Source organism: Ailuropoda melanoleuca, chromosome 15 (assembly GCF_002007445.2).
Source record: "Ailuropoda melanoleuca isolate Jingjing chromosome 15, ASM200744v2, whole genome shotgun sequence".
In the NCBI taxonomy this organism is placed as follows: Eukaryota; Metazoa; Chordata; class Mammalia; order Carnivora; family Ursidae; genus Ailuropoda; species Ailuropoda melanoleuca.
In genome coordinates, this window is record NC_048232.1 from 18,316,904 (window position 1) to 18,334,044 (window position 17,141).

General features: G+C 36.3%; 1 protein-coding gene across 2 annotated transcripts in view; it reads left to right on the top strand.

Moving 5' to 3' along the window:
• PLXDC2 (plexin domain containing 2) overlaps positions 1 to 17,141 on the top strand; it is a 450,758-nt gene that overhangs the window by 290,641 nt on the left and 142,976 nt on the right. For both annotated transcript variants that reach the window (XM_034644245.1, XM_034644246.1), the window contains one exon: positions 11,638 to 11,760. In XM_034644245.1, coding sequence (XP_034500136.1) covers positions 11,638 to 11,760 — 123 coding nt within the window. The remainder of the gene's footprint in view (positions 1 to 11,637; positions 11,761 to 17,141) is intronic.

A 17,141-nucleotide genomic window follows, 5' to 3' on the forward strand; every position in this document is an offset into this window, starting at 1 on the left:
TTCTATGTTCTACAGATTTCAATTTATCATTTAGATATTTATCTTAAAATAAGCTTATTGTTTCTGCATTAAAACAACAGGCAATATGTAGATAGTGAAAAAGAAAAAAATATATAATGATTGGAGAGAAAAAAACATTCTCATTATTTTCTAATTATATGATTGTCAGTAAATGAAAGCCCCCCAAAATGCACAGGCGACTTATTAGAATTCACTCTGGAGTTGAGTAAGGTTGCTGCATATAAAATCAATGTGCAAAGGCAATTGTGTTTCTGAATGCCACCACCAACTGTTAGAAAATGTGATTGAAAGTAAAATTTTCAATAATGATATCTACAGAAAAGACTAAGTAAATCAGAATAAATCTAAAATGATATGCAGGACATTTTTTTAAAAATTAATAAAAAATAGTGTAAAATATCTAGAATGCATAAATAAATGTATATACCATGTTTAATGGTGGGGAGACTCAAAATCAAAAGGAGTGAATTCCTCCTAAACTTACTTAACATTTCATTGTAATTTCAGTCAAAATCCTACATGGTTATTTTACTGTGTGTGTGTGTGTGTGTGTGTGTGTGTGTGTGTATCTTGATAAACTAATCCAGAAGTATGTATATGGAAAAGTGAAAGACCAAGGATAGTCACATTTTTTTTTGATAGTCACATATTCTTAAAGGAAAATACAAATAGTTGATTCACCATGTCTGATGAACACATAATAATAAAACATTGTGGTAACTGCACAGAGATAAACAAACAGACCAGTAGATTGGAATAGAGACCCAAGGAATACATCACATAGATTTATGAAAACTAGATTTACTATTAAGTTGATATTGCATGGTCAGTAAAGAGATGATGAAATTTCTAAAAGATGATAATGGATTATCCCTGTAGAGAAAAAAACAATTGACTCATGTTTTATACCCTTCAAAAATAATATTAGGTGGAAGAAATAATGAGGTAGATTTATAAAATATTTAGAGAACAATGAAGAAGAATATATGTATATATATTTATATATCATTAAAATAAGGAAGAATATTTTTATAACTTAAGATTAAAGAAACATTTTAAGAATGTGCAAAAAGCAGAACCTTTATGTAGTATCCAGAATTTTTTTTTGAAAACTATAAAGCAAGCCCTAAAAATCAATAAGAAAAAGGCAAAGAATTTTTCAGACACTGCATAGAAAGGAAACTTCAATGGCAAATGAGCTTCTGAAAAAAATATTCAATTTCATTATTACTCACCCTTAGGGCTGAGTAATGTGATTAATCAATTTAATCAAATATTTTTAAGTCATATAAATAAGTGCCACAATACAATATAGTTTCACAACTAGCAGATTGGCAAAAGTTGAAAATGTGAAAGAACAAATTTTGATGGGGATAGGAAGCAATATATATATGTGTGTATAGTAATGGTAGATGTGTCCATTGGTGTAACTTCCAAAAACAGTTCAGCATTATCTTGGGAGCTTCCACCTGTGCATGCCCTATGATCTAGCCATACAGCTTCTTAGGTTTATACAATAGAAAATCTTCTATATGTGCACCAGGGCACATGTAGAATTTTTTCATGGTAACATGATTTGTAATGGTAAAAAAATGGGGCAATACAAATATCCTCAAAAGTTGATTGGATAAATTAATTGTGGTTATTTTGTATGGTGGAATACGATACAGCAGTGAAAATGAATGAACCACAGCTACATGTATGACAGGAATGACTCCCTCATGAATGTAGATTAAGCAAAAATAAAAACTTTCAGAAAATACTTACAATATAAGTCAGTTATTGTAAAGTCTAAACACACAAAACTAATCATCTTTAGGGATGTAAACATATAGTGTAAAAACTATAAAGAAAAGGAAGGAAATGATTAAAAAAATGTGAAAGTGGTTAGCAGTACATTTTAAAGGTCATATTTGTGCTTTACTCCATATCTTTTAGTCTAGATGGTAAATAAACTGATACATGGGTGCTTATTATTCATATATGCATAAGCATATATTCTATGCATATGTTATGAATTTTATCTTTTAACATTTATCTTTAAAACCATTAATATAGTCATATATGTAAACAAGTAGAAATTAGTTGAACATCACAAATATCCATATTTGAATGTATATGAGTATTTGAATATGTATTTAAGAATTTTTAAATGTAAATAGCCCTTGCAAAGACTCCCAAGGTCAAGGAAAACACTTTGTTCATGTTTTAATCAAAATAAATATATTCAGTCAAACTTTTTCACAGTATAGTTACAGGAAGTAGAATTTCTGACACTTGAATTAGGATCTAATTTGTGAGATAAATGGTAGTACTAACCACATTCTATTCTTTTTGGCCTCAATGCCCATATACCAAATGAAAGCAAGTAATTCTGTATAATAACTGTGCTGGAAGAATATATATTGTAATGAACTCTCCCCTGAGTCAACACTAAGAAGAGATGACCCTAAATAAACTTAATTTTTTTTGTTTGTTTGTTTACTCATTTAGTGTGAAGGCGAGAGTGGCAAAAGAACCATAAGGCATAGATTTAGAAAGAAGGTCTGAGGGCTGCTTTCAGTCTCCCACTGCTCTCAGTAACTACAGTGTTTCCTAAAATAGACCACATAAATATGGAATAATGCATTATACTTTTGAAAAAAATGCATTTTTGAAAAGCTCAATCTACGTGGTATTAACCAAGATATTGATGGATTGGATGCATCTGGGTCACAAAAATGAGTAAAAACATGTCTGAAATGCTTTGAGAGGAAGTAAGCTAACTGAATTATTAACTGGGATTAAGGATTTTATGCTTCAGAGTTTAAGATATTCAATATTCATTTTGTGTTGATTTATAAATCTATATATTCTAAGATTCTCCATCCCCTCTCGCTTGCTCTCTCTCTCTCAAGAGGGAATAATATAAGAATAACGCAAGGATGCAAAAACTCCGCTACTCCACAACAGGGGTTTCATTTTGCAAATTCAGAGAATACTTGTTTTCCTTGGCCATGTTGAAAGCCAATTCCTTTCCATATCTCACGTTAGTTCTTAGCAACCAAGAAGTAAAATGCTAAACTGTAGTGATGAGTTCCACTAGTTCTCATTACATTATATGTATAATATTACACAATGTAATATAATAATATAATAATAATTATATAATTATAAAATATAAAACATAAATATATAATATAATGTATATGTAATATATACATTATGTAATAATATAATATATGCGTGTGTGTATATATATATACACACAATATATATACACACACACGTACACAAAACGAAATAAGTAAATCCCTTTCTTTTCTCAAATATAGTGCCTTTATCTTTGGCATCTGATGTTTTGAATGTTCAAATTGTAGGGCATATTGAAACTATAAAGCGCAAAGTGTAATATGAATATACAGTTGAGCCAACACTCTTTTGTTAAGGTATTTTGTCCCTCTCACTGACGATTCATCTTCTCAAGGGACCAGACTCCTAAAACTTCTGAGGAAGTGTAGTTGTGGTCACCATTCGGAGGCTGGAAAAGGGCACACTCTCAAGGAAGTTGGAAGTATCACAGTTGGAACCTGACCCCAGGGCTGCAAGAGGTGAAGAGGGGAGTAAGCCGTGTAGCTGCAGAGGGAGCCCCCACAGAACTCTGATTCTGGAACACTGTCACAGGGCAATACAGATGTTCCAAATATATGTGCTGAGTGGTAGAACTGCAGCTACGTGCCTATTGTCTTTCTTCACTGCGCACAACAGTGTTGTTTAGAAGGGATTAATTTTAACCTAATTTTACAGAAGAAATTGCAACTCAGGGAGAGTAAGTGATGACATGAGATCATACAGCTTGTAAAAGATGGACTCAAACCTACACTGCTCCAGTCCACTTTGACTCCTCATGGAGAGAAATGCACACACACACACACACACACAGACACTCGCACGTGCCCACACACAAACACACATTGCGTGTGTATTTTACATATATACATATATCCACATATACACATAAACTATTTATATCTCATCTAACTAAGCAGTATGTATATGACACTAAATTGGGTCTGGAAGTTAAATGCTAAGGCATTAAAACCAAAAACCATCTGTTGGGGCGCCTGGGTGGCACAGTGGTTGGGCGTCTGCCTTCGGCTCAGGGCGTGATCCCGGCGTTATGGGTTCGAGCCCCACATCAGGCTCCTCTGGGAGCCTGCTTCTTCCTCTCCCACTCCCCCTGCTTGTGTTCCCTCTCTCGCTGGCTGTCTGTATCTCTGTCGAATAAATAAATAAAATCTTTAAAAAAAAAAAAACCCAAAANTGCTAAGGCATTAAAACCAAAGCCCTGAGGCAATAATTGGCAACAATACTTTGGTTATGCTAGGAAAAAAGGAAGGAGCAAGTAGCTGATTTGGACCTGGTGGTGCAATGCAGTTGGTGGTCTTTGAGAAAACAAAGCTCTTCTACTCCCTTGTAGGGCTTCTTTCCTGTCTAGATGAATGGTATTTCTCTTGCACTAAAAAGGGAAGGACAAGGAGGAGATCGCTAGTACGTTTAAGACCTTTTATTACCTGACTTGGAATGGTTCTGGTAAAACTTAGGGCTGAGATCTCTGTATCTCCTGGGAATGTCTAAGCAATGGGAAACAAAATCTTCTTTAGAAGTATGGAGGTAGGAAAGCATAGTTATAATTTCAAATATGTGGAATAAAATTTGTTCTGTAAACTGTAGGCTGAATAGATCCCAATTCTGGGCAAGAATTCGAAGGAGGTATTCTCCTGTTAGGTAATATTTTTACTTTAAATTTACCTGATTTTTAAAGTAAAATATGCAGGACCCCAGATTAGTCAATAAATACAGTAAGATCTGATGGTGTCGGAAAAAAAGTTCCCTACCTGAATATCGCCTTTGTTTATATTTGGCCATCTTGCTTCCGGGGCTGTTTCTGGTCACTTAAAAAACAGATTTCAAGGATAGCTTTTAAGTCCTTAGGAATGGATGGGGCAGTTTTTTTATTCTTTGTGGTAATGGGGCACCCTGAGGATGAAGTGAAAACCACAGCAGGGCATGAGCTCCCCTCTCTAGAGCAAGATGGAACCTGGATAGAAGGCCAGCTGGTAACTTAGTGCCATCCTGGGTAGTTTCCCAAAGGCGTTACTTAGGTTTTGGTAAATGGTCAGAAATTCCTGGGGCGGCTGATATTCATAGGTCAGGAAGCCAAGTAGTTGTCTTCTAGAAAGACTGTCCACAGAGAGCAGGGTCCAAGAGACTAGATGGGACTCGAGATAGAGGCTTTACAAACATGGAGCAGCATACCCCCAAATTAAGCAGACCTCAGGTGCTGGGGACTAACTCCCAGCTCTAACTTGGTGTCACATACAAGCCAACATTTGACAGAAGGGTCCTTGAATCCCCAGTTTGGAAGCATAAACAATTCAGACCAACCCTCCCATTCTTCCCCACATGGGAGTAAGGCTTTTGAAATATCAGCTGGATCTCTCTGAATAGAGAGAATGAACTTGATTCTCAACCAAACAAGGGCAATTAGTGCTTTCATGAAAAGCTGCAAAGTCCATGCACTACACAACTGCAGGAGGTATCATTTACCATTTGCAGTGTGCATGGACACATCTCTAAAAATCCTACCTAATCAGAAGCATCTGGAGGAGGGGGAGAAAGGGTGCCATTGACAATGACCACTAGGTATTAACCTGCACTGAGAATAAGTCACTTTGATTTATTTGAGAAACAAGATGGAGAAGGCAGTTCAAAAGTCTCTCTTCCTCCTCTTCTACATAATTCTGGCTCCTGCTCTTTCCTTCTGGAGATAGAGAGAGGCACTTTATATGGTCAACATAAATCTCTACATTGGTAATTTCATGAACGTAATTTGCAGCTAATAACCAAGTTCTCACTTATTGCCTTTTTTTTTTCTCCAAGGGATGTTTTTGTTGTGATTTGCAATTCTCTGTGGTGCCTTAAGCCAGTGGAATAACGGAATCTAGGAGATATGATGTATTTTAACATATATATTTAAATTTTTTTATTATAGAAAATATATTTGGTTTATTTTACCTTAACAGCTGGTTGGAATTGTAAAGAGAAAATATTTGGTGAGTGACAATATTATAGGTTACTTCCCAGGAGCCAGTAGTTAGTAAGCTCACGTGAACCTGAGAAATGCTATTTTATCTTTTTTTCTTTATTTTTGTAACCATCTAGGTTGCGTGTACAAACCAGTATCCTCACAGTGAACTGTGAGGTCTGCTAGCAGCCATTTTGTCCAGAGAGAGCCCGTGACAGGAAACCTGTCATTGTAACAGTTGCAGCTGGCAGACAGTTACATTACCAGATAACTCACCACAACTTAATTTTCAAATTAGCAATTGCTGACCATATGGTTTTGTTTAAAAGGCTGACTTCACTACAACAAGTATTTGTCTGAAAGGGGGTAGTTTATAGCATGGGCTATGATTCATAAAATGGCGTTTGAGCAGAATGTAAGTTGAATTCTGCTCAGACTTCACTTGTTTGCTTCCGGCAAGTTGTCCGCCACAACTACTGAGCGATTTGACAAAACAATAACCACAAATAACACCCAGTGAAATAGGGTGCGGAAAGGGAACAGATCATATATAAAGTTAGTGAGGGGTTCGTAGGAGGAATCCTCATGCAACAAGGCCCATAAATTTCAGATCTATTTGATTAGCGTGTAGGGATCATAGTAGGCACGTCCCACAGGTGACAATGGTGACATACACCAGTCTTTTGTGCTCTAAAGGCAGCATTTAACTAACTATCAATGTTCAGTGCCCTACAGGCATATACATTAGCTCCAACCTTTCCTCTGGGGTCAAAAATATCAACTCAAAGATGAGGAAATAAAATATTTTATGTAGCCTTTTACACATTAAAGTTTCATAGAATGTTTCACAGGCAATTATAGCCATTATTACTATGACACATCCAGTTAAATGAAACAACCATTTGCAGCCAATGGGATGTTAATATTTTTACAAGGTGCTTACTTCATCGGAATGTAAGGGAAGGGAAACTATCTTAAATGTAGACCTTTAGACATTAAGGCTTTTAATTATTTGCTGCCCTGTAGTTAGAGTCAGTGATGTACCTTAATCCAAACTAGAATAATTCAAAGAAACCCATACCTTACCATTTGGGTATGAAGCACAATTTTGAAGTCATATAAGCATCCTGGTTTAAGTCCAATCAACTAGCATACATTAGACACAAAAAGACTAAAAGAGGTAAAAATTAGAGGGAATTTAATTGATTGCTGTTTTCAGCAAATTTTTATCTTAAACACTGTTTTTAAGTGCTTTTCATGTATCAATTCATTCAACCATCACAACAGCCCAATGATTACTCCCCCGTTTAACAGATTAGGGGACTGAGGCACAAAGATACCAAGTAACTTACTCATACCACTAGGATGTCATTTGCTTATATCATTAAATAAATTCGGTAATCATATGTCATTCACCTACCCATTTAAGTCTCATTTGTGGATTGCAATAGAGGTATCAAATGTAAACCTATCTCTAGAATTTGTCAATTAAACGAATGGAGGCTGACATAGGATTTGAGGTGACTACAACTGTGCTCTAAAGTATAGGTGTTGGAATTTTCACAGAGAAAGCAGGTTGTTTCTTCCTCAAACTCCTTTTCAATAAGAAACATGTAGTGATCAAAGGAGATATTTTATGATTAGCCCTTCACATGGCTACAAACAAGTTTTGAAAAATATATATATATTTTTTTTTCTTGAACTACTCCAAAATGTGAACAACCAGAACAATGAAATATATATTTTTCTCTATGAACTGAGCATGCCCCAAAAAAGCTAAAGAAAAGAGGTAAATGTCTAAATGGGACGGCGGCAACTCTAAGTGGCTTTGTGGAGAAAAACAGAGGTCTAGAAGAGATATTTGAACAAATTGTAGCTGAAAACTTCCCTAATCTAGCAAGGGAAACAAGCATTCATGTCCAAGAGGCAGAGAGGACCCCATCCAAGCTCAACCATGACAAACCTACGCCACGTCACGTCATAGTGCAATTCGCAAATATTAGATCCAAGGATACAGTATTGAAAGTGGCCAGGGCAAAGAAATTTCTCACGTACCAAGGCAAAGGTATCAGAATTACGTCAGACCTGTCTACAGAGACCTGGAATGAGAGAAAGGCTTGGGGGGGCATTTTTAAAGCTCTTTCAGAGAAAAACATGCAGCCAAGGATCCTTTATCCAGCAAGGCTGTCATTCAGAATTGATGGAGAAATAAAGACGTTCCAGAATCGCCAGTCATTAACCAATTTCGTAACCATGAAACCAGCCCTAGAGGAGATATTAAGGGGGGGTTCTATAAAGGTAAAAAGGCCCCAAGAGTGATACAGAGTGGAAAGTCACAACCGATACAAACAAAGACTTTACTGGCAACATGGCATCATTAAAATCATATCTCTCAGTATGCAGTCTCAACGTGAACGGCTTGAATGCTCCCATAAAAAGCCACAGGGTTGCAGATTGGATAAAAAGGCATGACCCATCCATTTGCTGCCTACAAGAGACTCATTTTGAACCCAAAGATACATTCAGACTTAGAGTAAGGGGATGGAGTACCATCTTCCACGCAAATGGACCTCAAAAGAAAGCTGGAGTAGCAATTCTCATATCAGATAGACTGGATTTTAAACTAGAGGCCATAGAGAGAGACACAGAAGGGCACTATATTATTCTTAAAGGAAGTATTCAACAAGTGGATATGACAATTATAAATACATATACCCCCAACAGGGGAGCAGCAAGATACACAAGCCAACTCTTAACCAAAATAAGTGGCTTTGAAGCTTTGGAAATGTTTTGTACCACAAAAGGACTCTGAAATTTGCATAGCAGGTTCTTATGCAACACCTAATCACACTTACCTGCCGTTAGCAGGCCTGTAAGTTTTCTCTCTCACTCAGTTATTAGCTGCTGCTGATGGCGACATTTTCAAAATTTAGAAACGTAATGAGAAGTAAGTAGAACCCATCCCCACGAAGCCTTTCAGTCCTTGGTCACCAAGAGCTAGGAATTGGCTTGCAATGTGGCTAAGGAAAACAAGCGAGGGTTCTCAGAATTCACAAAATTCAACTCATGTTGTGGAGTAAGTGGGGTTTTTTGCATCGTTGGGTGATTTTTCACATTGTTTTTAGTGGCGGCAGTGGTAATGGCGGTAACAGATGAAGAGTAGGGGCAGACATGTTTGCAGTCATGGTAGCCGTTTCTGGTTAATAGTAGTTGGAGCAACTGTACCACTCACAGTAACAGCAATAATCATTTATCTTAATGTTACAATAATAGAAGAATCAAGAATTATATTTATAGTTTTTATATATTAACAGATTCTTGCATTTTTTTAATTATTTCTGTGGGAACAATGTGAGACTTCACCTTCAAAATGTGGGCAATTATAGTTCCAGAAAACTTTTTCTTGATGAAAGGAAGCAGCAGTTAAGGATTTGCACGATTCAAAAGCTGGGTTGTGGAGAATGGAGAATAATTATTTGCCAAATCTGTGTAGAAACATTCAGGGATAAAAATATATATGTATCTTTTTTTTTTAAGTATTAGTAAGAATTGGGTATCTGAAATCATTAATGGTCCTGCATTTTGCAACTGTTTTCCTGGGAATTGTTGCTGCTTTTCTTAGACTTGCTTTGGAAAATTAATCATATATTGATTCACAATTATCATACTGCCTTGAATAACTGCCCCCTTTCTTCTTTAAATTAAGTGAAGTTTCTTCCATTAGTAGTGGAGAATAGAGAATAGAGAAATAACTATCCAGAGCCACTGGCCCTTACAGAACATTCTCAGAGTATAATTTAATCCTTTCCTTACAGAATTTTTGTATTCACCTTAATGGCTAATTATAAAGGCATGCTGGTGAGGATAGGAGAAAAAAAATTAATCATACGTCCTGAGAAATAGTTATTCTTCATCTTGATCATTTTAGGGATGTGATATTGGCTTTGAACATTGATGGTGACTCTGAAAATTTACAGAGAAATAAAATAAAAGCAATGACTGTATCACCCTATCGTAATATCTTTTAGTGCACTTGAGCTATAAGAAACTGCAAGTGTACAAAATTCTGCTCAAGACATACGGAATGTATTTTCAAAGATATTACTTGGCATTTGAGAAACAAGAAATAATCAATGATTAAAATACATGGTAGAGATTTCACTAGTTAAAAACATATTTTTAAAGGTGAATAACTAAAATTCAATTATGCCCTTGATGAAAAATGAAATCAAAGGAAAGAAGACATTGCTAGAAAGGCAGAAATTAATTTCTAAGTAAATAACTGCAGATTTAAATTTCTAATAACTTACTAAAAATTATACATGAAAATTTGAAATGATAAAGACCACAATACACCAATGAAAGCTTTATTCAGATCATGAAGTAAGGCAACAGAAGCTTTAACACAATTTTGTGGCTTTTTTGTCTTGCTTGTTTTATTCATTAATTCTTACGAAAATAGAAAAATGATTTACAGTAGTCCCAGGTGTCTAGTTAACCTGTGATTGCCTAAATATTTGTACAATTGCATTATCAAAAATAATTTGCTTTGGGTTTTATTTTATAATATTTTATGTGGGTATGCCTATTTACATGTATGTTCTTAATTGTGCATTTCTTAGATTAATATTAAAATTAGTTTTTCCCTGAGCTGACTCTCCTTTTAGGAAGCTAAAGACCTTGGAGGCAAGAAGTCAGTATAGGATTAATAATTTGTTGTAGATAATCCACAAAATAAAGCCAGTGTGGATAATTGGAAGTGGGCAAGGTTGTAACATAGGGGCTATTGAAAGTTAATTCAATACAAAGTTCTTCGTAGTTAATTCTCTCTCATTCTCCAACCACTAGAATAGGCTGCAATTGATAACTCTCTAAATAGAGAGGCATTGGAGCATTATCAATGTTTTACCCTTTTATATGCAACATGTAATATTTTTCTCCTTGATAGAGTGCTAGTAATATTAAAACTGAGAAATGTGCAAGTTTTTCCATGGGTGTTTAACATTCTTTCAATTTTGAAAGTAAGGTCCAGAACATTTTCTGCATTTTAGTGTTAAAGATATCCATGTATGGTTTCTAAAATGTCCCAAACTGAGATTACAGTTTGAGAAATGCAATTAAACTTCATGAAAATGCAATTAAACATCATGAAAATGCATTCATTTGTAAAAAGGACTTGCATGTTCACCGAGTGTTAAAATAACAAGAGATTAATAATGGCAGATTGAATATTTGAATTACTTACTATACTGTATTAGCCTTTTTAGCCTAATGATCTCTTCCAGAAAATAGTCACTTTTCCTGCAATTAAAGTTGTACATATTCTAGATTTCTGATTTACCAGTCTGCAAGCTACTACAAAATTATGAGATTTTGTTATTTATCCAGATCTGACTATTGATCAGACATTGAAACATTAATTATGTTCCTTTTTTTTAGCTACTATGCTATTTTATTTTCAAGAGGTGGCTGCAATTAAGTTGGAGGTATTTTAATTAAAATTTTATCTGGGCTTTTCCTTAATGTAGTTCCTATTTTTATGATGACAGGTTTCATATACACTGGAGAAGTTGTACATCGCATGCTAACGGCCACGCAGTACATAGCACCTTTAATGGCAAATTTCGATCCCAGTGTATCCAGAAATTCAACAGTCCGATATTTTGATAATGGTATGTATTGATTAGTAAAGAATGTGTACTTTTAAACATCGATCATCAAATTCATATTAATCTTTTGTAACCTGGAGGTTTTTTTGTAAACTGGATTATAAAGTCCTTGATGAAAATGCCTTGTGATGACAAATATTATACTGTAACTGTTAATATGTGAATTGAAGTGTATGGTCAAAAGTCACTCGTTTATTCATTCATTTGTTCATTCAACAAATGTTTATTAACACCTGTTAGGCATTACAATACATGAGTTGCTATAAATGACATCTCAAACAACGCAGATAAATTTATTTGATGCTATTTGTGGTAAGTCCTTACTATTAAAAAAATTAAATAAGGATAATTTGTTATCTTCAAATGGAGGCAAGTGGCATAATATATTGATATTAAATTTCTAAAACTTATGAGCCATTTATACCATAAGATGAACACACCTTTTAAAAAATAAGGTAGTGGATAGTTAAAATGCACTGTGAAAATCAAGTTCTCCTGAATTTAAAATAGGAAGTAGAGCCTATGATTAAAAGCACCAAGAAAAAATTTAAAAAAAAATTTTTTTGGCATCTAAATTTTTACCTCAAAGAGACAAATACAGTTCTATATTGGAAGTGTATAGGGTGATAATTTGATATAGGTAACCATTGCAACAGGATCCCCACCGTGAAGTTAACTAGCATATTCATCATTTCACATATTCACCTTTTTTTTTTTTTCCTGGTGAGAACACTTGTTTTACTCTCAGAAAATTTTGAGTACAAGATACAGTATTAGAAGCTATGGTCACCATGTTATATATCAGATCCTCAGACCTTATTTTTACCAAGCTCTTCCTATATTCTTCATCCTCTAACTGCTGGCAACCAATACTCTACAATCTATTTCTATGAGTTCAACTGTGTTTTGTTTTGTTTTTAGGTCCCACATATTAGTAATACTATGCAGTTTTTCCTTTTCTCTGTTTGGCTTATTTCAGTTAGCATAATGCCCTCCAGATTCATTTATGTGGTCACAGAGGCATAATCTCACTTTTTCTTTAATGATTTTTTATTATATTATGTCACCATACAGCACATCCTCGGTTTCCAATGTAAAGTTCGATGATTCATTAGTTGCGTATAACACCCAGTGCACCATGCAATACGTGCCCTCCTTACTACCCATCACCGGTCTATTCCATTCCCCCACCCCCCTCCCCTCTGAGGCCCTCAGTTTGTTTCTCATAGTCCATAGTCTCTCATGTTTCATTCCCCCTTCTGATTACCCCCCCTTTCTTTATCCCTTTCTTCCCCTACCGATCATCCTAGTTCTTATGTTCCATAGATGAGAGAAATCATATGATAATTGTCTTTCTCTGCTTGACTTATTTCACTTAGCATTATCTCCTCCAGTGCCGTCCATGTTGCAGCAAATGTTGAGAATTCGTTCTTTCTGATAGCTGAGTAATATTCCATTGTATATATGGACCACAGCTTCTTAATCCAGTCATCTGTTGAAGGGCATCTCGGCTCCTTCCATGATTTGGCTATTGTGGACAATGCAGCTATGAACATTGGGGTGCATATGGCCCTTCTCTTTACTACGTCTGTATCTTTGGGGTAAACACCCAGTAGTGCAATGGCTGGGTCATAGGGTAGTTCAATTTTTAACTTTTTAAGGGACCTCCACACTGTTTTCCAGAGTGGCTGTACCAACTTGCATTCCCACCAACAATGTAGGAGGGATCCCCTTTCTCCACATCCTCTCCAACAATTGTTGTTTCTTGCCTTGTCTATCTTTGCCATTCTAACTGGCGTAAGGTGGTATCTCAGTGTGGTTTTGATTTGAATTTCCCTGATGGCTAATGATTTTGAACATTTTTTCATGTGTCTGTTAGCCATTTGTATGTCTTCATTGGAAAAGTGTCTGTTCATATCTTCTGCCCATTTTATGATTTGTTTATTTGTTTCTCGTGTATTGAGTTTGAGAAGTTCTTTGTAGATCTTGGATACCAGTCCTTTATCTGTGGTGTCCTTTGCAAATATATTCTCCCATTCCGTGGGCTGTCTCTTAGTTTTTTTGACTGTTTCCTTGGCTGTGCAGAAGCTCTTTATCCTGATAAAGTCCCATAAGTTCATTTTATCTTTTATTTCTCTTGCCTTTGGAGATGTGTCGTGAAAAAGGTTGCTCTGGCCGATGTCATAGAAGTTGTTGCCTATGTTCTCCTCTAGAATTTTGATGGATTCCTGTCTCACATTGAGGTCTTTCATCCATTTGGAGTTTATTTTTGTGTATGGTGTGAGAGAGTGGTCAAGTTTCATTCTTTTGCATGTAGCTGTCCAATTTTCCCAGCACCATTTATTGAAGAGACTGTCTTTTTTCCACCGGATGTTTTTTCCTGCTTTATCAAAGATTAGTTGCCCAAAGAGCCGAGGGTCCATTTCTGGGTTCTCTATTCTGTTCCATTGGTCGATGTGTCTGTTTTTGTGCCAGTACCATGCTGTCTTTGTGATCACAGCTTTGTAGTACAGCTCGAAATCTGGCATTGTGATGCCCCCAGCTTTGTTTTTCCTTAACAACAGTTCCTTGGCAATTAGGGGCCTTTTCTGGTTCCATACAAATTTAAGGACTATTTGTTCCAGTTCTTTGAAAAATGTCCTCGGTATTTTGATCGGGATAGCATTGAAAGTGTAGATTGCTCTGGGTAGTATGGACATTTTAACTATGTTAATTCTTCCAATCCATGAGCATGGAATATTTTTCCATCTTTTTATGTCTTCCTCAATATCTTTCAAAAGTGATCTATAGTTTCTAGCATATAGGTCCTTTACGTCTCTGGTTAAGTTAATTCCAAGGTAACATATGGTTTTTGGTGCTATTGTAAAGGGGATGGATTCCCTAATTTCTCTTTCTTCAGTCTCGTTATTAGTGCATAGAAATGCAACTGATTTCTGGGCATTGATTTTGTATCCTGCCACCTTACTGAATTGTTCTATAACTTCTAATAGTTTGGGAGTGGATTCCTTTGGGTTTTCCATATAGAGTATCATGTCATCTGCAAAGAGAGACATTTTGACTTCTTCCTTGCCAATTTGGATACCTTTTATCCCTTTTTGTTGTCTGATAGCTGTTGCAAGGACTTCTAGTACTATGTTGAATAATAGTGGCGAGAGTGGGCATCCTTGTCGTGTTCCTGATCTTAAGGGAAAGGCTTCCAGCTTTTCCCCATTGAGAATAATGCTTGCAGTAGGCTTTTCATAGATGGCTTTTATGAGATTGAGAAAATGTACCCTCTATTCCTACACTCTGAAGGGTTTTAATCAGGAAAGATGCTGTATTTTGTCAAATGCTTTTTGTGCATCAATTGAGAGGATCATATGGTTCCTGAGACTTTTCTTGTTGTTATGATGTATCACGCTGATCGATTTGCGAATGTTGAACCACGCTTGCATNAGAAGCTGGTCTTAAAAAAATCCACGCCCACGAATGTAGATTACGGGAGATTACTGACTCTATGAAACGATCCAATGTCAGAATCATCGGCATCCCTGAAGGGGTGGAGAAAAACAGAGGTCTAGAAGAGATATTTGAACAAATTGTAGCTGAAAACTTCCCTAATCTAGCAAGGGAAACAAGCATTCGTGTCCAAGAGGCAGAGAGGACCCCATCCAAGCTCAACCAGGACAAACCTACGCCACGGCATGTCATAGTGCAATTCGCAAATATTAGATCCAAGGATACAGTATTGAAAGCGGCCAGGGCAAAGAAATTTCTCACGTACCAAGGCAAAGGTATCAGGATTACGTCAGACCTGTCTACAGAGACCTGGAATGAGAGAAAGGCTTGGGGGGGCATTTTTAAAGCTCTTTCAGAGAAAAACATGCAGCCAAGGATCCTTTATCCAGCAAAGCTGTCATTCAGAATTGATGGAGAAATAAAGACGTTCCAAAATCGCCAATCATTAACCAATTTCGTAACCACGAAACCAGCCCTACAGGAGATATTAAGGGGGGCTCTATAAAGGTAAAAAGGCCCCAAGAGTGATACAGAGCAGCAAGTCACAACCGATACAAAGACTTTAAAGAGAAATGGCATCATTAAAATCATATCTGTCAATAATCTCTATCAATCTAAATGGCTTAAACTCTCCCATAAAACGCCACAGGGTTGCAGATTGGATAAAAAGACATGACCCATCCATTTGCTGTCTACAAGAGACTCATTTTGAACCCAAAGATGCATTCAGACTTAGAGTAAGGGGATGGAGTACCATCTTCCACGCAAATGGACCTCAAAAGAAAGCTGGAGTAGCAATTCTCATATCAGATAGACTGGATTTTAAACTAAAGACTATAGTTAGAGACACAGAAGGGCACTATATTATTCTTAAAGAATGTATCCAACAAGTGGATATGAGAATTATAAATATATATGCCCCCAATAGGGGAGCAGCAAGATACACAAGCTNGTCTACAAGAGACTCATTTTGAACCCAAAGATGCATTCAGACTTAGAGTAAGGGGATGGAGTACCATCTTCCACGCAAATGGACCTCAAAAGAAAGCTGGAGTAGCAATTCTCATATCAGATAGACTGGATTTTAAACTAGAGGCCATAGAGAGAGATACAGAAGGGCACTATATTATTCTTAAAGGAAGTATTCAACAAGTGGATATGACAATTATTAATATATATGCCCCCAACAGGGGAGCAGCAAGATACACAAGCCAACTCTTAACCAAAATAAAGAGACATATAGATAAGAACACAGTAATAGTAGGGGACCTCAACACCCCACTATCAGAAATAGACAGAACACCCTGGCAAAAACTAAGCAAAGAATCAAAGGCTTTGAATGCCATACTCAACAAGTTGGACCTCATAGATATATATCGAACACTACACCCCAGAACCAAAGAATACTCATTCTATTCTAAAGCCCATGGAACATTCTCAAGAATACACCATGTTCTGGGACACAAAACAGGTCTCAACCGATACGAAAAGATTGAAATTATCCCCTGCATATTCTCAGACCACAACGCTCTGAAATTGGAACTCAACCACAAGGAAAAACCTGGAAGAAACTCAAACACTTGGAGGCTAAGAACCATCCTGCTCAAGAATGACTCGATAAACCAGGAAATCAAAAAACAAATTAAACAATTTATGGAGACCAACGAGAATGAATACACAACGGTCCAAAACCTATGGGATACTGCAAAGGCAGTCCTAAGGGGGAAATACATAGCCATCCAAGCCTCACTCAAAAGAATAGAAAAATCTAAAATGCAGTTTCTATATTCTCACCTCAAGAAACTGGAACAGCAACAGAGGGACAGGCCTAACCCACTGACAAGGAAGGAGTTGACCAAGATTAGAGCAGAAATCAATGAATTAGA